Source organism: Sturnira hondurensis, unplaced genomic scaffold (assembly GCF_014824575.4).
Source record: "Sturnira hondurensis isolate 20B ecotype Veracruz unplaced genomic scaffold, ASM1482457v3 Scaffold0017436, whole genome shotgun sequence".
In the NCBI taxonomy this organism is placed as follows: Eukaryota; Metazoa; Chordata; class Mammalia; order Chiroptera; family Phyllostomidae; genus Sturnira; species Sturnira hondurensis.
Genome location: NW_028090067.1, coordinates 952937 through 976451, shown reverse-complemented (window position 1 = coordinate 976451; position 23515 = coordinate 952937). Strand labels below are relative to the sequence as shown.

The following is a 23515-nucleotide window of genomic DNA, read 5'->3' as shown; positions in this document are numbered from 1 at the left end:
CATTAAAGAATCACCAATTTTGCACTGTGACCAAATTGATATCATTTTAATAGCTGTAGGAAGGCATGTAACAAAATTAAACATCTGTTCTCCATAAAAATGCCCAGCAAAAGAGGAAACAATGGGTAGTTTCATAATTCTGTAGTATTTTATATATACATACATTCTTCCCCTGAATGCCAGTAATGTGCTTAATCAGGAAACATTATTTACATTTAAATCAGGACAAAAATGTTATCTTCACTTCTCTTTAAGTTTGTTCAACAGATTTCCACCAATAAAAATAAAATAAAATAAAATAGAGATATTAAGTATAAAGGGAAAAGGTAAAATGATTTTGAAAGTGAAGTAATTTTATACATGGAAAATATAAGAGAATCAACCAAGAAACCACTTTGTAAAATAAGAGAACTCAGTGAATCAGCTGGACAAAAAATAATATTTGGCAATATGTCAATATGTACAAAATATATAACTTACAAAAACTCAATAACAGAAGAAGAAAAAGAAAAATCCCACAACTACACAAGTCATCTGATTCAACAATTACATTTCTAGGAACTCAGTCTACTGGCATACTAGCACCTTATGAAAAGATTACGTTCAAGGTTATTCATTTCAGTTGTTTGTAGTACGATAGTCTGGAAACACTCAAATTTAGATCAATAGGGAGCTGGTTAATAAATTATAGGACACTCATACAATTCAATGCTGAGAAACTCTGGAAAAAAAAGAAAATCTCTATGCACTGACGTGAAAGCACGTCTAAGGATACTATGTGAAAATAAAAAAGTATGTTTATGTTGCCTTTTATGCTATGGTAGAAATAAAAATTAATAATAATATTGTTGGGGTGTCAACAAAGAAAGTTTAAAAAATCATGTAAAACACTAAGAAAAAAGTTGCCTGGTTGGGTGGGGGGTTGGTCAGTGAGAGTGAGAAGTGGGTAAATTAGGGTCAAGGGTGAGAAGATGGTTTTTCACTGTGTATGTTTGTATGTGTCCTAGTATTTGAGCCTTGTGACTGCTAACCATAAAACACCCCATAAATCAAAGCATTTTAAGGAAAACAAAGTGATTTGAAAAGTTGGATGAGTCCTAAATTTTTTTCAAGTGATCTGAAAACATTAATTGCACAATTTTAGACTCTAGAGAATTCTTAGATTCTCAGCTCTTTTTCTGGAACTTTGATTTGATCTTTCATCTGGGCCATATTTCTTTATCTCAGTGCCTAGATCTTAGGTTTTATTATGGCTTTCCTCAAACTTGGTTTGTAAAGCAAAATATTTTGTAAGATTGCTTTAGTCTTTGCTTGAAATGGGTTGCTCCTAATATCACCATGTCATTGTGATAATGCTCTACCAAGAGCATTAGCATTAAGAGACAACCTGTCAGCTACTTTGAAATCTGGTTGTTTGGCTTCTTTTACTCTATATTTGGACACAGGAATGTTTGCCTTCTTCAGGAGGTCTTGTCCCAGAGTCTGCCTCACACAGTGATTTAACTCGGAGGTCCTGTTTTTGTCCTCTGGGTGCAATGATGAAGGGGACCCCGGGTGCCATTATCCCAGGTCCTACAAACCTCCATTCACCTCCTGGTTTTGGATTCTTCCTGCCACTTAGGCTTCCGTTCTTAGTTCCCTATGAAGGATTTCCTTCCATTTTTCAGGAGAGCCTAGAAAAATTTGCTCAAGGAACCAGGGCTTTCACAAAGTTATTTTAAAGCTATCTCTGCTTCTAACCTTGAAAATTCTTAAGGCTAAAGAACACAAAGGCTTGGCTACATTTTTGAAATAGGAAAGGGAAAAATACCAGAGGATCAGAATCAGCACAGATCACATTCTTTCCAAATCCTTTTCATCAGTAAAAACAGAACACCAGTCAATGTTTTAATACTTTCTCCTTCCACGTTAGTCAAGGAAGAAAGCTTAGAAAACAGAAATATTTCACTTATTTTGGGAAAAGAAAAAGGAGCATGTGTAGTTTTAGTTAGATTATAGTTTGTAACTTTTTTCTTCTTTTTTTAAAAAAAAATAGAAGAAAGGAAAAGATAAAAAGGGAGGGGGAAGAATAGGCTAGTCTTACTATAATTTCGGGAATTCTCATTCTCAGCTATCTCTGCAACCTCACATTATTGAATAAAAGCATGCAGACCTTTCTGGTAGTAGGATCCCAGGTCATGATTTTCTTATACGGCAGTGATAAAATTACCCTCCTCCTCAATTTCTTCTTTGGTCCCTAATGCTAATGTCATTACTACCCCATGCAGGTTTTATTTTTTTTTCCTGTTTGTGCAAGTAAAAATGTGGTCCTGGAAATCTGGAATTTTAATCCCAGGATTCTACCAAGAGCATTAGCATTAAGAGACAACTGCTTTCCTGGAAGCAGTGAGATATTGGGAAAATATGTTAATCTCTGTTCCTGTTTTTTTTCAATTTTTTCATGTGAAAACGGATCAGCAATACTTAACTTTATGAAAAAGGGATCAAAATGCATCATGATAAGTAATACTCCATACATCATTTGAGGAAAGGGGAATAGTAAACAGTTTGTTCTCTTCTGTTTGGAAAACATGAAGATGAAATAAAAACATGATCTGGATTAAGGAGAGCATTTCTTAGGCTTCTTGCTGACCGGGCCTCCTGTTGCTCCTCTTATCCCATCAAATCCCTATGATTGAGTAACCCCTTGTTTCTTACCAAATCCTTTCTCACATTCTAATTTAGATTTTTTTCTGGGATTATCTTTAAAGATTTCTCTTAAGTTTTTCATGGTGAAGCACTCTCATTTCACTCTGGTCTACAGAAGGCCAAGGAGCGCAGTTTCTCACGCTGCTGGCCTCAGGGGTGGGGAGATGTGTCGTCCGTGTGCGTGTTTGCTCCCCCACACTCCTTGCTCTGTCTGTGTTTGTGTCATGATTAGATCGTATTTCATTAATTAAATACAAAATTATATGTCTCCAACATATAATTTGAGTGGTGAACTCATTCAGATATTATAAAACAATTGAAACTGTTTTACCTTTATTTGTCAAAATATCCTCCCCTCTTTTTTTAAGAGTCCTTGTGTTCCATTACCCTCATCCATCAAGACTCACATATTGGCTTTCTAGCTCCAATAATGGCTATTCTCAAACCTTCTTCTACCGATCTGGCCATGTCCCCACCGTAAAGTACGTGGTAGGCACACCCTCTATTGCTTCAGCCTTTCCTCTATCCCTGAAAACTCATTTCATAACTAAAAACTGTGTTGCTTCAACTGACAATATAAAAACTCATAGTTGGGTAAAATAATGTTACACAATATGTCTATTCTGTCTTCTTCTAGCTCCTTTATAGTTTTTAAAGTTAAATTCTGGCCCAGGCCAAAATCCATGGTTTTGTGGAAATCGTCCATTCTGCATGATTCTATTGTATGAAGTTTACAAATGAGCACAGCTAATCTATGGCTGTTCAGGTCAGAATATATTTATTACCCTGGGTGTGGAGATGAGTACTGACTGAAAGTGGGTACATATGTGAGGACCTAAGATTCTGAAAATGGTTTCTAAGGTTTAATCTTAAGTAAAAATTCATCAAGCTGTGCCATCAATATTTGTGCACATTTTGGTATATGAGTTATATCTTAATAAAATAGAAGTCCATAATAAATCTTCTCATAAGTAGTTGTTTATAAAGAGACCCCATATACATTTTCAATAAGAATACAATGAACTACCTAAAAAGAGTACAAGAAATGTGTATATTCCATATGAAAAAAAAAACTTTAAAGTAGCACTGAAATACACACAGGAAGACCTGAAAAAATGAAAATTAAAAGTAAAACAAAACACCTTGTTTTTGGACAGGGAGGTCAATGTTAAAAAAGTTGACAGTTTTCCTTATGTTAATGCATATATTTGTGAAGATTTCAGTAAAATATCCAACTTCTGTTTTATTTTTATTTTTATATATTTTTAATTTTTCTTTCCTTTTTATTGACTTATTGGGGATGACACTTGTTAACAAAATTATACAGGTTTCAGGTGCACAATTCTACAACACATCATCTGTGCAGTGTATTGTGTGTTCACCACCTCAAGTCTCCATTCATTACCATTTATACAACTTTTGTCTTAAATAGAGATGCTGATTCTGAAGTTTACATAGAAAAATAAATAAGGAGACAGCAGGGAAAACTCAGAAAAATATACGCAGTAAGTGCGAACTAGTTGTTTGAGATGTTGTTAAGATACATTGTAAAGCCTTGATAGCTGAAAGTGTGGTCCTAGCACATGAATACACAGAGAGACCAAAGAAACAGACTAAAAATTCCCAGGAGTGCCCGTCAAGAACATGTGGGAATATGGTTTATGTTGTAGGGTGTGATAAGAGTGGTCTTTCAACTTAGTGTGCCAGAGATGAACTGCTTGGTAAAAGCTTCTGGGACAGTTGGGTAGATTTATATCTGTACTTTACCTCTGTGTGAGATTGTATTATTTTTCTTAATTATTTTCTGTTGTTCCTGTAAGAGAACTATATATTGCTTTACATTGCTTTGAGGTTTGTGTGTTTCCTGTGGTAAGAGTCTCAAACCTACAACTGAGGTCAGGCTTGGTCATGTGAGTTGCTTTAGCCAATAGAATTGTAAATGGATGTTATATACATCTCATCTGAGCTGAAACTTTAAGAACCATTGCTTGATCCAGCTGTTCTCTTTCCCTGCTACCAATAAAATAGTTTGTCCTCAAAATAATTTGAGATAGGATCTGTTATTATCCCCATTTCTTTGTCAGGAAGCTGAAGCTGAAAGTCTAAGTCACCGCCCTAGTCATTCAAATGGTGAGACAGGGATGGAGTCGACATTCGAATCTAGACAGTCTGGCTCCAGTGTCTAGACTTAAGCCACTGCATAATGCTGTCTGTCTCCAACACAATGTTTAACTTTAACCAGTTTAGTCTCTTGTGAGGTCCATTTTATTCTATTAGCTTAGGGACAAAGACAAATGCTTTCTTTTTTCTCCAAAGAAATATTTATGCCTTCCTAGTTTCTTTTTTAATTTTTTTAAAGTTTTAAAATATATTTTACTGATTATGCTATTACAGTTGTCCCATTTCCCCCTCTTCATTCCCCTCCACCCTGCACACTCTCTCCTACCCACATTCCCCCCTTTAGTTTATGTCCATGTGTTTTAAGTTCTTTAGCTTTTACATTTCCCATGCTATTCCTGCCTTCCCTCTATTTTCTACCTACTGTCTATGCTACTTATTCTCTGTACCTTCTCCCCCCTTCTCCTTCTCCCACTCCCCTGTTGCTAACTCTCCATGTGATCTCCATTTCTGTGGTTCTGTTCCTGTTCTAGTTGTTTGCTTAGTTTGTTTTTGTTTTAGGTGTTGTGTTAATAATTGTGAGTTTGCTGTCATTTTATTATTCATGTTTTTTTATCTTCTTTTTCTTAGATAAGTTTCTTTAATATTTCCTATAATAAGGGCTTGGTGATGATGAACTCCTTGAACTTGACCTTATTTGAGAAGCACTTTATCTGTCCTTCCATTGTAAATGAAAGCTTTGCTGGATAGAGCAATCTTGGATGTAGGTCTTTGGCTTTCATGACTTGGAATACTTCTTTCCAGCCCCTTCTTGCCTGTAAGGTCTCTTTTGAGAAATCAGCTGACAGCCTGATGGGAAGTCCTTTGTAGGTAACTGTCTCCTTATCTCTTGGGGTTTCTAGGATTCTTTTCTTCATTTTAATTTTGTTTAATGTAATTGTGATGTGCCTTGGTGTGTTTCTCCTTGGGTCCTACTTCTTTGGGACTCTGAGCTTCCTGGACTTCCTGGAAGTCTATTTCCTTTGCCAGACTGGGGAAGTTCTCCTTTATTATTTGTTCAAATAAGTTTTCCACTTGTGGCTCTTGCTCTTCCCCTTCTGGTACTTCTATAATTCGGATGTTGGAACATTTAAAGATGTCCTGGAGGTTCCTAAGCCTCTCCTCATTTTTTTGAATTCTTGTTTCTTCATTCTTTTCTGTTTGGTTGTTCTTTCTTCCTTCTGGTCCACTCCATTGATTTGAGTCCCAGTTTTCTTCCCATCACTATTGGTTTCCTGTGCATTTCCCTTCATTTCACTTAGTGTAGCCTTGATTTTTTCATCTAATTTGCAACCAAATTCAACCAATTCTGTAAGCATCCTGATCCCCAGTGTTTTGAACTGTGCATCTGATAGGTTGGCTATCTGTTCATCGCTTAGTTGTATTTGCTGTGGATGTGTTCTTCTGTTTGGGCCATTTTTTTTTGTCTTGTCCCATCTATTATGTATGAGGGGCGGAGCCTTAGGTGTTCACCTGGGCAGGCCAACCCATGTCACTGGGTTGTGATGCTGTATGTTGGGGGCAGAGTCTGGGAGGGTACAATGGCACTTGCTCCACTCTCTGTTGGACTTCAGTCCCTTCCACCACTTCCCCCAAGCAAACTGGGCACTTCTGGTGCTGATTCCCATGTGGGTGGGCTTGTGCATGCTCTAGGACCCTGTGGGTCTCTCCAACGAACTCTCCTGTGAGGCTGGGAGTCTCTCCCTGCACCTCCCCCCCCCACAGGTGTTTTCAATCAGTGTTTTGAGGCTTTATTTCAGTGCTAGGATCCTGCTTTGCATGATCTGTCTCACTTCCCAGTTATCTGCGAGTGAATGTGGGACAGCTGCCTGGTCAGCCAGCCACCTTGTGAACAGTGCCCCGCTTCTCAGTCGCCTCCTTGCTGGGTCTGCCTGTTGCCACGCCACACCCCAGCTCTGCAAGCCACCACCTGCAGACCCAGGGTGCCTTGTGCACCCGCCTGGTGTCACTGCCTCCTGTGCTATGACCCCTCTCCGCTCAGCCACCTGATTCTGCCCTGACTACGGATCTGGATGAATGTGTCTATTTCAGCTCCTTGGCTGTCCAACTTCTATACAGTTCAATTTTCTGTTAGTTCTGGTTGTTATTTTGTTTCTAAATTTTTGTTGTCCTTATTTTGGTTGTGGGAGGAGGCACAGTGTGTCTACCTATGCCTCCGTCTTGGCCAGAAGTTGCCTTCCTAGTTTCTAATCAGCACATTTCTCCCCAGCTTCCTAGACTATTGGATGATTTTTTCCCTAAGGTTTTTCAGAGCATAAGTTATTTTCAGTTATTGTCTATTTGACTTTATATGTCATATTCACAGCTGGAATACATGCAGATATGTTACAGATTTGTACTATTTACATACATTATTTAAAACAACATAACTCTTATGCAAGCATGCAATTAATGTTTAATGAATAAATGATGGAACAAATAATGGCTTGACCAGAAATATATATTTATTCAATAAGCCATTTTGATGTCTGCTTTATAGAAAAGAACAACTTGATTCCTTCTAAACAGAAGTACAGGACAGTGAATCCACCAAAATATGTAGTCTAAATATGGTCCTCAAACATTTCCTTGTTCTGCACCTATAGTGGGAAAAGAAACATAAAAGAGACATGGCCTTTCTCAGGAATACTCCCTTAGTTGAGTCAGGATAGTGACTGTGGGCTAAAGAAGAGGTCGGCAAACTTTTTCTGTGAAAGTCAGATGCTAAATATTTTGGGCTTTGCAAACCATATGGTTTATATCATAACTACTCAACTAGTGATAGCAGCCATAGAAACTAGTGATATAATGAGTCAGGCTCTGTTCCAATAGAATTTCACTTACAAAAATAGGTGTTGGGTTAGATTATGCAAAAGGAATCATAATAGTTGGCCCTTGGATGAAGGAAACCAATGAGCTGTGATGTGAAATGTTGCTCATTAGTGATGGGTATCCTACAAACAAGTAAAACTTAGTGACTTTTCTGATAACAGAATGGATATGTTAAGTTGGAGAGTCCACCTACAGAATAAGTACTTTTCTTCAGGCTTTTCTTTGTGTGAGAATATGCCACATGAATTGTCTCAGATCTAGAAGGAGACTTGTAAAGAATTTTAAATTTAGAAGAATGTTTAGGGAGCAAAGTTGATGGGGTATGATGTTGGTCATGGCATGTGACCCCCTTACCTGTGGTGCAGGGGGCAGTGTACTCAGCAATAGCAGACTCATCTGAAAGAATTAGGTGGAGAGAGAAACAAAAATAATCTATGAACCAGAGGCCATATTAGGTTTGTTCACTTTACTTTTGGCAAAAAGTGCATCAGGATTTTTTTTATTGTAGTTTAAGTACAGTTGTCTCCATTTTCCCCCTACCTTAACCCCTCCCTGTCCCACTTATCCCTGCCTCCCACCCTCAAACCTACTTCCTTTGGCTTTGTCCATGTGTCCCTTATACACGTTCCTTGATGGCCCTACCCCTATTTTCTCCCATTATCCCTTCCCACCCTCCCTTTGATTACTGTCAGTTTGTTCTCTATTTGAGTATCTTTGGTTATATTTTGCTTGCTTTGTTTGTTTTGTTGATTAGGTTCCTGTTAAAGGTGAGATCATATGGTACTTGTCTTTCACTGCCTGACTTATTTCATATAGCACAATGCTCTTCATTTCTACCCATGCTCTAGTGAAGGGTAGGAGCTCCTTCTTTCTTTCTGCTCTGTAGTACTCCACTATGTAAATGCACTATAGTTTTTTTGATTCACTCATTTACTGATGGGCACTTAGGTTGCTTCCTGCACTTGGCTATTGTAAATTTTGCTGCTATGAACATTGGAGTGAATAGGTTCTTTTGAATTGGTGTTTCAGGATTCTTAGGTGTATTCAAATGGAGTTTTAACAATCCATATCCATACCAGGATTGTTAGAACACCATTTAAATAGATCAAAGTTAAACAGAATAGTTTACATATCTATATTTTTCCTGCTATGGAGTGGAGGAAAGGGGTTGAAGCCTGTTCAGATAGCAACTGTTCAAATTTTAAATTCTTAGGAAGATGACCTAAGCATTAGCTTATAGCTCTCTCTTCTCTTGCATGAACTTTGCTTCTACTCACTTTGTCCAGCTTGTTTTCTGAATCCTTTTTCTAAGATTATTGCTCTAGCCTAAACTATGTCCTACTTCTATTTACTTTAGAAGATGTTCTCATCTGTTAGGATCTAGTTCAGATCTTTTTTCCTTAGTTTGGCTTTCTGTTTTCTTTTTTGTTTGTCCATCTTAAGTACTAGCCTTCTGTGCTATTTTCACTTCCCCAACTTCTTATCCATTAGCTCCCTAATACTCATTCATAATTAACTGTCTTTCCATGTATATTATGTTCTCTATGTCTCTAAACTATTTGAGAGCAGTCACTAGATATTTTCCTTTAAATAAAATTCTTAAGTTTCTGACTCAATAAATATTAATTGATAAATTTGTTCATAGGTAGTTTCTATTTTATATATCTTGGAGGAAAGAAACAAATAAACCTAATATTGACTGAGTGGTCTGAAACCAGGATTTACTGTCATCATAGAATCTGTTTCTTAGTTCTAGGTTGGGACTATTTGTCTCCATTTTCTCTCACTTACCTGTCTCATAGTAATCATAGACTTTAACAATTGATGGCTTTAGGTCTCTTACTGGGATGTCTTGAAGAACCGTGAAGGAAAAATTTAGTGTCTTATCTGTCACCTAAAAGGAAAAGTGGAGTAATAAAGAGGCTAGAAATTCTCCTCTTTCTTCTTTGAGTATAACATATTCTTTATTGTTCTCAACTCTTATTCACCTGCGTCTTTCAGGTCAGCAAACATTTGTGGATGTCAAGATGGGTTTAAAAGGCAACCTTAAAACTCTTCAGTGAACAAAATCTCCCAGATATTCTCCCAAACAACTGAGACAATTCATATGCTATTGCAGTCCTCTGTAAGAAATTAACTCTCTGAGTCTATGTGAATGTTTTCTAAGATGCAGAGACTTGGCTTTGTACTGTCTGTAATTATAATATCAAACAAGACTTTTTGTGTGTGTGTTTTGTTTGTGTAAAGCCATTCCCTTGGCTTTACAGTTGAATTGGAAAATATTAATGACATCTACATTTAATTTAATTTAATATTGTAATATATTAGGGTATTAACACTATCATTAATTAACCACAGTGGTATATTTATTCTTTTTAAGTGGGTCTTTTATATATATATACACACATATTTTATTGATTTATATTTAGAGAGAGGAAGGGAGGGAGAAAGAGAGGGAGAGAAACGTTGCCTCTCACACACCTGAAGTGGTGACCTGGCCTGCTATCCAGGCATGTGTCCTCACTGGGAACGGGACTGGTGATGTTTCAGTCTGCAGGCTGGTGCCCAACCTACTGAGCTACATCAGCCAGGGCTTGTAGTGGGTCTTTAAAATAACACACACGATAGCATTTTATTCTATTGCTTGTATACCGGAAATCATAGAAATACTCATATTCCAATTGCAACATAATTAAAAAGAGAGCAGAACATTCTGTGGATTTAAAAGGAAGTTTATCTTTTATTCTCTTTAGAGTAGAACAACTTCCTGGAATGGAGCTTCTAATTATTGTTTTGCTCACATTACTCATCTTATAGTGAAGAGACCCACTTAGAAAGACCATGATGTGTGTAGTCTTGGCTGAAATGCCAGAGTTCTCACCTTTTCCACATAGATGATGACGTGGTTATTGCTGACTTCTGTCCTGCTCACCTGGTCAGATCGTTCAAGCTGAAGAAAATTAGAGAACTCAGAAAGTTAGACAATAGATATGAGAACACCGATCTAGGACAGAGTAGTAAGGGACAAATGTTTACTCTTCAAATACTGTGAGGGCTAGGATGTCTGTGCGACATCTTCAAGGTGAAATAGTCAAGGTGCATTAACCATGCAAAAGATGGGTGAGGAGAAGGAATCACATTTTGCCAACGAGCTTCATCGTTGTCATGTTTTGATTGTGAAAAGCATCACTTGGATTTCTATCAGGAAAAGGAAGCCAGGTATTTTCAGGTCAAGATTTTCACTATGTTTCAATATCCAAGTAACCTATTAGAACTTCTGGCATCTTTGACGATTCTAGCTCACATTCGTTTTATTGTTGCCAATTTTTTGTGTGAATGTCAATTTGGTACTGAATCATAGTCTTTCTTTTTTGCTTGTTATTTTGCTGTCTCATGCCCATGTGCTTTAATTTTCTAACTACACCATGAGTGCCCGATAAATAGGGACTCCCCTTGTATTTCTCTAGCATCACAGAGGTCCTTCAGCTTAGAGCCAAAGAAGTAGTTAATGTATTTAATTTCCTGGGTTTGGGGAAAACACTTTTTGAGGCAGGATGATATTGATAGAGATTTGATACTGGTATGGTCTCAGTTTAAAGATACAGAGCATCTTTTTATACGAGATCTAGTAGGCTTAAAATCCACCTACCATTTTGACTGTTGGTTTCGAGGGACTAAAACCAGATACCATCTTTACATCCACAATCACCATATTGGAGACAGAGCGGCTCCCTCTGTAACTGTAGTGCCAGAGAAAAATGGTGTTAGGGCTTATCATGTGAAAGAAAGCCAGATACCCTCCTTCAAGATCTATCATGAACCTGTCCATCTTCACGAAGTTTTCCCTGAGACTATTACCTACAGGGATCTGTGTTTCCTGGACATGTGTGATATTGACATCTAGAATCCTGTATGTGCATCAGGTCTACAGCTCACTAAGGTCACAGATGGTCAAGCCCCGGTCCCAGACCATCAAAACAGAATCTTGGGGTGTGTAGCTTGCTAATCTGCCTTTGAATACATTTATACTCTTACTTGTTATTTGATATATCTTAATTTATATTTTCAGTTAACTTCAGAATGTATCACGTCTTCCAAAAGTGGCTCCAAAATGTGAGGTTAGATAGATTTTTGTGCTTAAACTTCAATTAAATTGATGTGTAATTGGTTTGGCTGTCTGAAATATCATTTATTTTGTAATGTTGATGTCAGTATTACATACAAAGCAATATCATTTGGGCTATGTTTTCTCAGGACTCTTGTAAAGTTTTTTGATGGTGTATGATAGGGCAACCTCTATATGTTATACATAACTTATACTTTGTATTTAATATTAGCATTTATTATATATCATTTGATTAAAAATAATAGAATATAATCATTCAGAAGGGGTAAGAAAGGTTTATTTCAACTTAAAATAAAAATATTTGAGGAAAGTAATTTATTCTTTAGCAATAAGTTCAATAAAAATTAGTGTAAAAGATAAGTCAGAATCAATTAGAACATATGAAAATGTTTTTATTGACAAAGTTAAGACTAGACATTACTTTTAAATGCTTTCAAGAATTATTGAAACTGTAACATAAACATTTTACTGGAGAAAAAGATAATTTCATAATGATAAAAAACTAACTGCCTTAATAGGTATATTAATTTTAATTTATATTTATCTAATAACTTCCAAACACATGATTAATTACTGTTTGTTCCAAGTAGCTTTTAGATCTCAGGATTAGAAGATTCAGTCAGAAGGTTTTTTGTTTTTTAATTAAAAATTTAATTGAGAAATTGTTGACATTCAACATTATATTAGTTTCTAGTATACAACATAAAGATTCAAAATTTGTATATATTGCAAAATGATCACTACAGTAAATCAAATTAACACTTATCACCATAATTACAGAATTAATTTTTTCAAACATAGAGAAGGTCTTACCTGACATTCAGTGAGATCTGGAAGCTGGTGTGGGCTTGGTGTCCATCACAAGTTTGGGGCAGAGTCTGCACCTCCAAAGCAAATGGGGAGTCCACCTTCTCAGGAAGAATATTATATTTGATGGATGTCTGTGGAGCACCAAAGGCATCATTAGTTTCTCCATTTTCTTGGGCCAGTCCCTTTTCAACAGAAGAGGTTAAAGTTGACTTTTGTCCATACAACTCCAGAGTCTCACCTGAAGATACACACATCTTTCTCCAGTCACTGTTATGACATATTCCCCAGGCACCTCTGGCAAGGAGACCTGCTGTAGTAACAGGAGGTTGTTGCTGTCCACTTGGAGTTTTGTGGAAAACGTCTGTGAATCACGAATGGTCACCTGAGCAGTTTTCTGACTCCTGGTGAAAGTGGCAGCTCCATATCTAGACAGGGCGTGGAGAGCCACCACTGTGTCCTGCAAAAGATGAGTGGAGAACCCACACCCAATGAGTAAGTTTTTGGTGGCTGGGGCTTTCCTCAAAAGTCTGCGTTAGCTATCACAAAAGGACACTGGTTTTTTCCCCCCTAATGCTATTGTTTTTCTTTTTCTCTGCCTTTAAGGCATAATCAAAGTCATGCTATAGTTTCTCCAAATGAAGTAAGGGATTATTGATGCAAATTAACCTCACAATTTAATTTCACTTGTGTTTGTGTTGTCCTTGGGACTTTTTCTGTGCCCAGTTGTGCTCTACCTTTTCTCATCAATAGTCCTCTCCTCCATATCTTTCAAAGTATAGGTTTACAATGAAGAAGTTAAGACAAAAAAAGTGACTGTCATTTACTAAATGGTTGTTTAGATGGGGGAATGAGAAAAATTGGCTGTGAATAAAAAGTGTAGTAAAAGACAAGTTGCACTTTCCTGAGTTTCCTTTTCCCTTTATATAGTTTTTTATTTGTCTCATGTAATGTCCCTAAAAAGACAAGTTTCATTATCTATGTCCTAAATATTGAAAGAGGATGTATAAGAGGAACAACACAGATTCTATGGATGTTTAACACATTTTTACACTCAACAAAATATTTTCAAAATTGTGGTAGGGAAAAATAATTTAAGAGCATCAGCTTAAAAGCAATCAGTTTAAAGGGGGAGTAAAAAGGGAGGTCTCAGGGTAGTTAGAAAGGAGTGGAAAGTCTGAATTCCTTGGAGCAGTTGAATAGAACTTGTCAATCATTCTATGAAGATCAAAATAAGGTCTATGTGACCACTTTTCTTTTGATCACACAATGTTCTGGTCCACCTTAGAGAATCTCTTGCAGGACTCCAAGGAGGTAGTCTTTAGTCTAGAACACTTATTCAAAACAAGAGTTGATTTTTGTCTTGTTTCAACCGGAAGTAGTGTGCTACTGGCATCTAGTGGGGAGAGACCAAGAGGCTGTTAAACACCTTCCAATGGAGAGGACAGCCCCTCACAACAGTAATATCTGGATCAAAATGTCAACAGTGTTAATATTTAGAAACCCTGGTCTGTAGTGTGGCCATCGACCAATGTGTGCTAATGATATAATACAGCTTTAGAGAGGAATGGCGTTTATGATGAAGTAGCCAAAGTGATAGGATAACATAGGGCTTAATGAAAATTATTTTGGGGGAATGTCTCAGGTTTTTTTTCTTTATTTTTTTACTGTTTACAAATGCCTAAATAATTCTTCCAAGTTTTAATGATTTATTTAATATTTTCTCTTTCCTTTGTAACCGGTCTGTTTTCAAACGTCCTAACTGCCAGGTGGACCTAGAGGAGATTACTTGGGAAGTACAAACCTGGGTAGAGGAGAAGCCCCCATAAGAATTCTGTTGCTTTGTGATCCACTTCACAATGTGCGATGCAGAAGTCAGGTCCTCGGAACTTGGGACAGGCTGGGCAGTGAGATAAGCAAGAAGCACATAGGACGTCATCTCCACTTCAGCAGAGGGCGCACGGGGCTGGTAAAAATACCCTTCTGTTGCCCTGGGTTTTTGAGATCGCTCCCAGTGGACTGAGTTATCTTGGGAGTAAGAAAAAGAGAGAATTAAAACTACTGGTAGATAATAAGTGAATATGCATTCATATCATATAGAAAACAATATCAAGATGAAGTAAGGTCCTCTCTGTCATAAGTCCTCAAAACCCACTAGCTTACATTACATTGCTGAACTTGGTTTAGCTCTGTGGGCCTAAGGTGGAGAATCCTGTTGGAGGAATAACCACAGTGCACACTTATCAATCTCTCAATTTTTTTATTGGATTGGTAGAAAAGGAAAGTGACAGAGACCATTCTTTAATTGTTTGTTGTATTTCCTGGGAATTAGAGTATAAATTGATATAAAGCTTACTTATCACATTTCCCCAAAGAGAGCATATAGCTGGCCAATAGACATGGAATGATGCTCAACATTACTATGCATCAGAGAAATGCAAACTCAAACCACAGTGAGATATGAACTTGCACCTGTCAGAATGGCTATCAGTAATAAATCAACAAAAGAATATTGGTAAGGATGTAGAGAAAAGGGAACCCTTATGCATTGTTGGTAGGAATGAAGACTGGTACAGTCATGGTGGAAAACAGTATGGAGGGTTCTCAAAAAATTAAAAATGGAACTGTCTTATGACCCATGGATTCCACTTCTGGGAATACAGCTGAAGAATACAATAATTCAAAAGAATATATACATCTCTATTTTCATTGCAGCGTGACTTACAATAGCCAAAATATGGAAGGAACCCAAGTGTCCATCAATAGACAATTGGATAGAAAAAGCTGTGGTACATAGATACAATGGAATGTTACTCGGCCATTAAAAGAAATGAAATTTTACCACTTGCAACAGCATGGATGGACCTAGAGGACATTATGCTAAGTGAAATAAGTCAGTTGGAGAAAGATCAATACTGTATGATTTCCCTCATATGCGGAATCTACAGAACAAAATAAACAAATAAACAAAATTAAAACAGACTCATAGATACTGAGAGCAAACTGATTGTTGCCAGAGGAGAGGGGTGTTGAGAGGCTCATGAGAAAAGTGAAGCTATTAATAACTACAAATTTTTAGTCACAAAATAGTTCCAGAGTAGTAAAGTACAGCATAAGGAATACAGTCAATATTTTAAGGACTATGTGCAGTGCCAGAAGGGCCCTTGAAATATCAGTGGGACTGCTTTATAAAGTGTATGACCATCTAATTACTATGCTATACACCTAAAACTAAGATAAAATAATATTAAACATATTATTGAAAAATTGAAAAATAAAATAAAAATAAAACCTACCTATTAATCTCAGAGGACTTTTGTAATAATTTATCTCACAAAAATGAGATAAAATCACTTTGAAAATGTTATTGCACTTTCTTCAGTATGGGTTTTTGTTTAACCATTTTTCATATAAGTATGTAGGCCCTTATGTAAAAATATATTTCTACATTTTCTATTTTAAAATGTTTATTAAAAATCAAAAAGTATATTTTATTAATTAGGCTATTACAGTTATCCAATTATTTTTCTGCCCTTTTTCCCCCTCTACCTTGCATCCTTTCTCCGACCTGAATTCCCCTTTCAGTTCATGTCCATGGGTTGTACAAATAAGCTCTTTGCCTTCTCCACTTCTCGTACTGTTCTTAACCTCCCCTGCCTATTTTGTACCTACCATTTATATTTCTTATTCCCTATACCTTTTCCCCTGTTCTTCCCCCTCCCTCTCCCAGGTGATAACCCCTCCATGTGATCTCCATTTCTGTGATTCTGCTTCTGTTGTAGTTGTTTGCTTATCATTGCTTTTTTTTTAGGTTCAGTTGATGATAGTTGTGAGTTTGTTGTCATTTTACTATTCATAGTTTTGATCTTCTTTTTTTAGATAAGTTCCTTTAACATTTCATAATAAGGGCTTGGTGCTGATGAACTCCTTTAACTTGACCTTACCTGGGAAGCACTTTATCTGCCCTTATCTGGTGGGGAAGCACCAACTGCGATAGCTAGCTGCCCAGAAACTTCTGAGACAGGCTGCGACTTTGGATGATAAGGAGGACTCTCACTCATCCAGGGAGTCATTGTCCCGCTCACCAACCTTGTTGACGACGAACGAGGTGTCGTCCCCAGAGGCATCCTCTGCCTGGCCCACATGCATGGTGTGGCAGAATTCACCCAGTAGGGCACCGATTATCTTGGATCCAGGTGCCAACAGCTATTGGAGTGCATTGTGCTGGGCACTAGCTTGAGGATGGGCATCTTGCACGAGGGGAAGGGAAGCAGGGCCTCCCAAGGGAGCGAGCAGGTCTGGAGTAAGATGTGAAGTCTGGCAGGTGGAGGGGGTGCTAAGGAGGAGCTCAGAGAACTGGGTCCCCAGAGACCCAGTGACTGGGGTGTACAGCTGCTCTCTCAGCCGGGTGAGCTCCATGCGTAGCCAGATAGGCGGCCCATGTCAGTGCCGGTGTTGGTTTCCCTCTCTCTTTCTATGCATATCTAATAAATATTTGTTTAATATTTTGGTCTCGGCAGGTAGGAACAAAATTCCATAACTGGGCTGCAGCATTATGTCTGTATGGTATAACATATGCAATTGCAGATAAGATATTTTTATAAAAGGTGCCCTGATCTCAAAATACATGACTTGGCTAAAGAATTCAAGACAAACCTTATTGCTTTCAGCAGGAATATGCTCCTCCTCTTCTTAAAGAACCCGTGTAAGTGGAAGGAAATTTTTTTTTTTTTTACTGTTTGCTCTCACCTTCTTTCACGGCTTCCTTATCCAGAGAGTTCAGTATTTCTCTTCTCCTGTCTTGGTTTCCCAAGAGGGCAAAAGCATAGGCCAGCAATGCCTTGGTGTAGGTGTGGCTTCCTTGGGTCCCCTCCTTCACTGTGTTCCAGGCAGACTCCAGACAGAGAAGGGCCTTTTGCACCACAGGATGCTGTGGAGACAAAGAGGCGATGGTGTCAAACTAGGGGAAGCGGAGGGTGGAGCACGCACATACCCACTGTGCTGAAGTTGAGAAACATTTTAAATCTCTTAACTTTATCATTGGTTCTCAAAAAATAAGGGTGGAGAATCTGTGTTTTAGGATTAGTTTTGGTACATAGTCCAAGGGCATTACTGCACGAGTATAAATCCCCCTTAACGGACTGACCGAAGAGCTCCTCTAGCTGAGAAATGCCTCATGACTGAGCAAAGACACTTGGCTTTTACTAGGGCGGCATTCCAAACATCAGGTCTGGGGTTTTCAAGGTAGGAAATGGGAATGAGGTGGGTCTTACAGTGACTGGAAGAGCACTTTGCAGAAGAGCAATAGTGATGTAGACAGAGAGGGTCACCTCGTCTTCCACTCCTCCCTGTAAACAGAGAGAGAGAGAGAGAGAGAGAGAGAGAGAGAGAGTTTTGATTAATTGTACTTGATTAACTCTACTTCTAAATTTGAGTGTATTCTCTCCTATATTTTTTATTCAAACTGTCCTCAGTATCTTTTTTATCAAACAAAGTAACACCCTCATGCAAAGCACTATTTCTTTATCTTTATAATTCTTTTTTCAGGTTTAATACTCCTTCCTGGATGTCCTCTCACATTACCTCAGATTTCATCTTTGCAATTTCTCTGTGTCTTCTTTCTCCCTCGCTCTTGGAGAAATGTTAATATTGATGTATCGTGAAGTTTAGAATAAGTACTCACAACTCTACCTTCATGGCATTGTTGAGCAGTGACCCAGAACTTCTGAAACAGCCATTGTCCTTCTGCTTTTGGGACAGCCAGGTGCGGGCTTCGATAATATGTGCTTCATCAATGAAGGTGTAAGTTCGAGCCTGGGCAAAAGTCTGCAGTACAAAAGCCGTGAGCCTGAAGGGTGAGGAATAGTAGAATGCTAAGACCGTTTTTTTCATACAGCACCTTAATGTTCTGTTTTGAACACATAGATCCCCTCTCCTCCCAATTCACCCTCATGGGAATCAAAAAGCTATTACTTGGTTTGGAAACTTTTTCTGTTAACTTGGCCATCTTTATCTCTATCTCTATCATCTATATCCATATATAGTTTTCCTGTGGCACATTGTTAAATGCACTGCCAAGAATTCTTGCTTCTGAAAGCATTTCTGCACCACTTTAGAGATTTAGGTTTCTCCTAGTTCTCTTGGGTGGTTAAGATATTTGCTCTCACATTCTGTACTTTCTATATTTATTTCTTTCCACTGATGTCTTACTTTGTATTCTGCAGCTATTCTTTTTTTTAATATAATGTTTATTTAATTCTTGTTCAAGTACAGGTTTCTGTCTTATATTCCCAACCCTGCCTGCCCCCTGCCCCATGCTCCCCGCCTCCCTCCCCTTTCCGCCCCCCACCCTTAGTTATTGTCCATGTGTCCTTTACACTTGTTCATGTGAGTCCATCCCCTTTTCCCCTATGATTCTCTCCCCTCTCCCCTCTGGACCCTGTCAGCCTGTTCCCTATTTGAGTGTCATTGGTCGTATTTTGCTTGCTTGTTTGGTTTGTTTAGATTCCTGTTAACCGTGAGCTATTCTTATATTGGACTGACTTCTTCTAATGTTCTGCCTCAGTAAATATTTTCCTCTACATCATCCTTCCTCTTCACTACTTTTAGGGTCCTTGATTTACTGTTGTTGTTGTTGTTGTTGTTTTTTGGTGTGGTCACACTTAGTCAAGATAGATAGACAACAGATAGACAGATAGACAGAAAATAGATGGATAAAAAGATGAATAGATAAAAAGACGAATGGATGGGTAGGTTCTTTCTATCTAGGTAGATGAAAGAATGGGAGGATAGATGATAGATAGATAGATAGAGAGAGAGAGAGAGAGGGAGGGAGAGACAGAGACAGAGGGTCATCCAGTAGAAGGTGGTAAAGTACACACTGTGAGTAATGGCTGATATTTTTCTGGCTAATTTTATCATTTTTCAGCACTAATCAACAACTTATGAGGGCAGATCACAAACTTATTATGGCCCTTTAGCAACAGGAGAAAGAAGACAGGCTTGGTGTGTTGGATATAAAAAGAATCAATTTCAAAGTCTCCTCAGTGTTGCCACTTACTCATTGTTTCTACTAGAGGCATTTATTTATCTACAATGGATGTCATTTCCCCCCCTGTAAAATGAAGCTAATAGCTCTCACTTCACAGGATTGTCATAAAAGTTAAATAGGCTAGTATACAGAGTTGGATGAAAGTAGGTTTACAGTAATGAATACACAAATGTTTATTCTTATGTTATTATTAATTATTGTATTATTTTCTTTTCTTTTTTTAAAAAATATTTTATTTATTTATCTTTAGAGGGGAAGGGGAGGAGAGAGGAAGAGAAACATCAATGTATGGTTGCTTCTCGTGCATCCCCTGCTGGGAACTGGCCCCTCCCGGGAACTGGCCTGCAACCCAGGCATGTGCCCTGACTGGGAATCGAACCGTGATTGTCTGGTTCACAGGCCCGAGCTCAATCCACTGAGCTATACCAGCCAGGGCCCTAATTATTGTATTATTTTCCATACAAACAAGTGTAAAGCTACTTTTTTGCCTTACCATCTGTATGTATATACTTTGAACTCATAGTTGAAACTCAGAATGATTTTCTTTTCTTACCAAGTGTTTCCCTGTTCCCTGATGTGTTTCTCCCCAAAGGTGCTATAGGAACCATCTTGATGTTTGTAGTTCAGCTGTCTCTGGTAACCTGGAAAAAAAAGGTTCAAGTAATTTAAGAAGTATTGTAGAAAGGCAGGGTATCTGTAGGTGCAAGCTGATGTATCCAGCTGCCACTGACATTTCACAGTTTCACATACAGAATCTGCCCCAGTCTCACGGCTACTATGGATATGCCAGAATACAGCATCCTATTAGACGGTGAAAACTTTTAATTTCTAGGAAAATCATCATATTAGCTTAAAATCTGGCGATAGGTTGCACACTTAGTGAGGAAAACTCATGAGAGTAACACAGTAAACTTTGTTGTCTCACTTACCACTCACAAGATAGCCAATGGCTTTAGACTTGATCTCCGAGGTTAACTGTTGGGTCTCACTCAGATAGTTCAACACGTAGATGTTAGGAGCAAAAAGAACCATGTTTTGTTCCCCACAGCCATAGGGCATCTGGAGCAGGTTCTGTATATTTTGCAGAGCAGAACCCAGTATGTCACCTGGAGAACATGAGATTAAATATCAGAATAATTTAAATTCATGTGTAGCCAACATTATTAAAGACAAACAATGTTTATGTTGAAAGTCATATACTCTAACATGTAGGCAAGGAAAAATTTGTATTTAGATAAAGTGGGCCTTCCAGGACCTTATGTAAATAGACACTATCAATAAGTTGGTATTTGGAACATAAATAGACAAGTAACATGCATGGTGGCAGTTCTTTTGTCCCAAGTTTTCTAGATGCAAGATGACTCACCCAAAACTGACAAAGAGGCTCTGGCAGATTCTTTGACAACATTTTCTGGGAGCTTCAGGGATAATTGCTCCAATATTTCAGTACCTTTGGAAACAGACAATTCCCATCTGTCACAGCAATACAATGTAGTGGTTAGGAACGGGGTTTCAGAGCCACACGGCCTCAGTATGATACTGGCCCTGCCATCAACTAGCTATGGACCGTGGACAGATTGCTTAACTTCTTCCTGGTCTAACTTGCTCACATGAGGATTCAGTAAAATAAAACATAAAGAACACGTATGAATTAGAAAAGCCTCTGCAACATCTTCAGTCTCAAAACACGTGGACAATTATTATTATTGTTACCATTCCATTTAGCAGTAGCATTATTATGTCTTTTGGAGGAAACCTGTGTTCAAGGAATAAGAATTTTGACTTACAATGAGATTGCCTTTAACAGCCCAGCTTTTCTAGGCAGTATGTGACGTCCTGAGTCTTCTTCCTCTCATTTACCTTGTTCCATTGCTGTGCACTGTAGCTCCCTAAAAGAATGCTAGGAGCTGGTGGGAATCTACAGTTCTCTGAATCGATTGTACCATTCTCTGATTTTATTAGTGTCTGATTTTATGCCTTAAATTGGTCCTTCTCAAATGACAAGAACATTGTTATATATACTATGGACATAGAACTTGTACTAATGTACCAATGTAACTTAAAAGCTACAACTGTTTCTTAATGATATGGTGAAGTCCCAATTCAAAGTGGAGTTTTTTTGTTTGTTGGGTTTTTTTTGCCATGAGAAACACATTTTTGGTTAAATGCATAGAAAGCACTGAATGTTTTGTTGTCAACTATTTTAAAGAATATTGACTGTGATTGAAACTTATCATGACTCTGCTTTCTTTCCACCTAGTCCTGTTATTCTCTAAGCTTCTGCATCCTGGTTTGTTAATGAGCAGCCCCTGGGGTGTGGCAGTGAGCGTAAAACTGAACCAGGCAAGTCCCGATATTAGTCTTCTGTGCCCACAAGCCATGTTAATCCACTCTCTTGGGCTTGGCGTTCCTATTTATAAAAAGTGTATAAAGAAATACTCAGTATTATGCCAAATTGAATAAAACATTCTGAAAATCACGGGAGACAATATATATGAACATGTACGGTCACTTGAAATATATACCCTGGTGAGGTGTTGTTCTCACGATGACTATGAAGATGGACTTTTACCTGAAGCACAGGTCAAAGAGTTGAAAGTCTTTTCTTGCTCAATACCTTCAGGCTTGGGTGAAAAGAAAAAAAATGGAGAAGAGGGGTAAACATCCAGGTGACTGAGGGACAACCCTAGGTTCATTGCTTTGAAGGGTGGTGTTTACACTAAATGATGTTTAACATCCTGATTATCAAATTACTATAAATCTATAAAGCATTGAACAACGTGGGATATTGGCTGAGGGGAAAATGACACATAATAAGAGCAGAGAATCAAATGTAATAGAGGTTCAAGGAATATATGCACTTTACAAGAGAGGTCGAGATCAAGAAAGGGGAAAGTGTCCACATAATGTATTAAACAACCATTTTCAATATGCTAACAGGTGTATCTAGCAAGGTTTCTTACATACGTTTATGATAGAAAACTCCATTGGTCTTACCAGATGAATTGTGTGAGCGTGATAGTAATTATCCTTTGCTATCTCAAGGATGTCCATACTGTGTTTTATTGTTACTACTGTTAGGGGCTCAGAAAACTATGTCAAAGTGACAGAAACTGACTTACCTCCACCAACAGGGTTTTGATGACCGTGTCTTTCCTCCCTGTCTCAGGGACCTCAGCAAGCTCATTTCCACACAGCTCCAGGGACTGCACTGACTCTGCACTCACTGAGAAGTTCACATGCCCTAAAAGAAAGAAGGTAGAAAATACGAGTATTCATCTTGACAGAAGTCCAAGCCATCACTAATAGCTGAAAAGGACTATGCTCTGTCATGGTCTTAAAGGGCTGCACCTTAACCTTACAGTTGGCTGTAATAGGAAAGAAAGCGGAAAACAAAACAGAACAAAACACTCTAGGCTAATGCGTGCAGAATAGCCAGTGTCCAAGTAGAGTGATTGTGGGGCCCAGATGTCATGGGAGTGGTGGGAGGGGGCCGATTTGGGGAGCAAAAGAGAGCATATGATGTAAGCACTGTTCAGGGATCCACCACCCTTGTTGATTGGCAAACAGTTGGAGGAACCTCACTCACCCAGAGTTTTAGGAGTTACAGCCCAAGACACGGTTTGCCGCTCATTCACACAGATGCAGTAGGACTCTTTCTCCTTTGTGTTTGGGACTGCTAGGAAGGCTGTAGAAGCTTCCAGTTGCACTCTGACCTATCATCCACAAGTGAGGCATAGAGATAGGTGTTATCAGAATATGGAGAGAATTTCCGAATGCACAGAAATGAGATGCTGCACTAAACTAGGATTTGGAAGAAAAAAATATGGCTTTCATGTATGCTTTGAGAAGCA

General features: G+C 38.2%; 1 protein-coding gene across 1 annotated transcript in view; it reads right to left on the bottom strand.

The window, feature by feature from the left end:
• Positions 1 to 7288: 7288 nt before the first annotated feature.
• LOC119002135 (pregnancy zone protein-like) overlaps positions 7289 to 23515 on the bottom strand; it is a 44896-nt gene continuing 28669 nt past the window's right edge. The window contains exons 20-36 of the mRNA XM_037067803.1: positions 23251 to 23377; positions 22784 to 22905; positions 22234 to 22285; positions 21028 to 21111; positions 20591 to 20767; positions 20215 to 20302; positions 18302 to 18458; positions 17884 to 17958; positions 17360 to 17540; positions 14415 to 14638; positions 12852 to 13070; positions 12617 to 12744; positions 11327 to 11417; positions 10559 to 10627; positions 9469 to 9571; positions 8032 to 8073; positions 7289 to 7445 (exon numbers count right to left, since the gene is read on the bottom strand). Coding sequence (XP_036923698.1) covers positions 7423 to 7445; positions 8032 to 8073; positions 9469 to 9571; positions 10559 to 10627; positions 11327 to 11417; positions 12617 to 12744; positions 12852 to 13070; positions 14415 to 14638; positions 17360 to 17540; positions 17884 to 17958; positions 18302 to 18458; positions 20215 to 20302; positions 20591 to 20767; positions 21028 to 21111; positions 22234 to 22285; positions 22784 to 22905; positions 23251 to 23377 — 1962 coding nt within the window. The 3' untranslated portion in view covers positions 7289 to 7422. The remainder of the gene's footprint in view (positions 7446 to 8031; positions 8074 to 9468; positions 9572 to 10558; positions 10628 to 11326; positions 11418 to 12616; positions 12745 to 12851; positions 13071 to 14414; positions 14639 to 17359; positions 17541 to 17883; positions 17959 to 18301; positions 18459 to 20214; positions 20303 to 20590; positions 20768 to 21027; positions 21112 to 22233; positions 22286 to 22783; positions 22906 to 23250; positions 23378 to 23515) is intronic.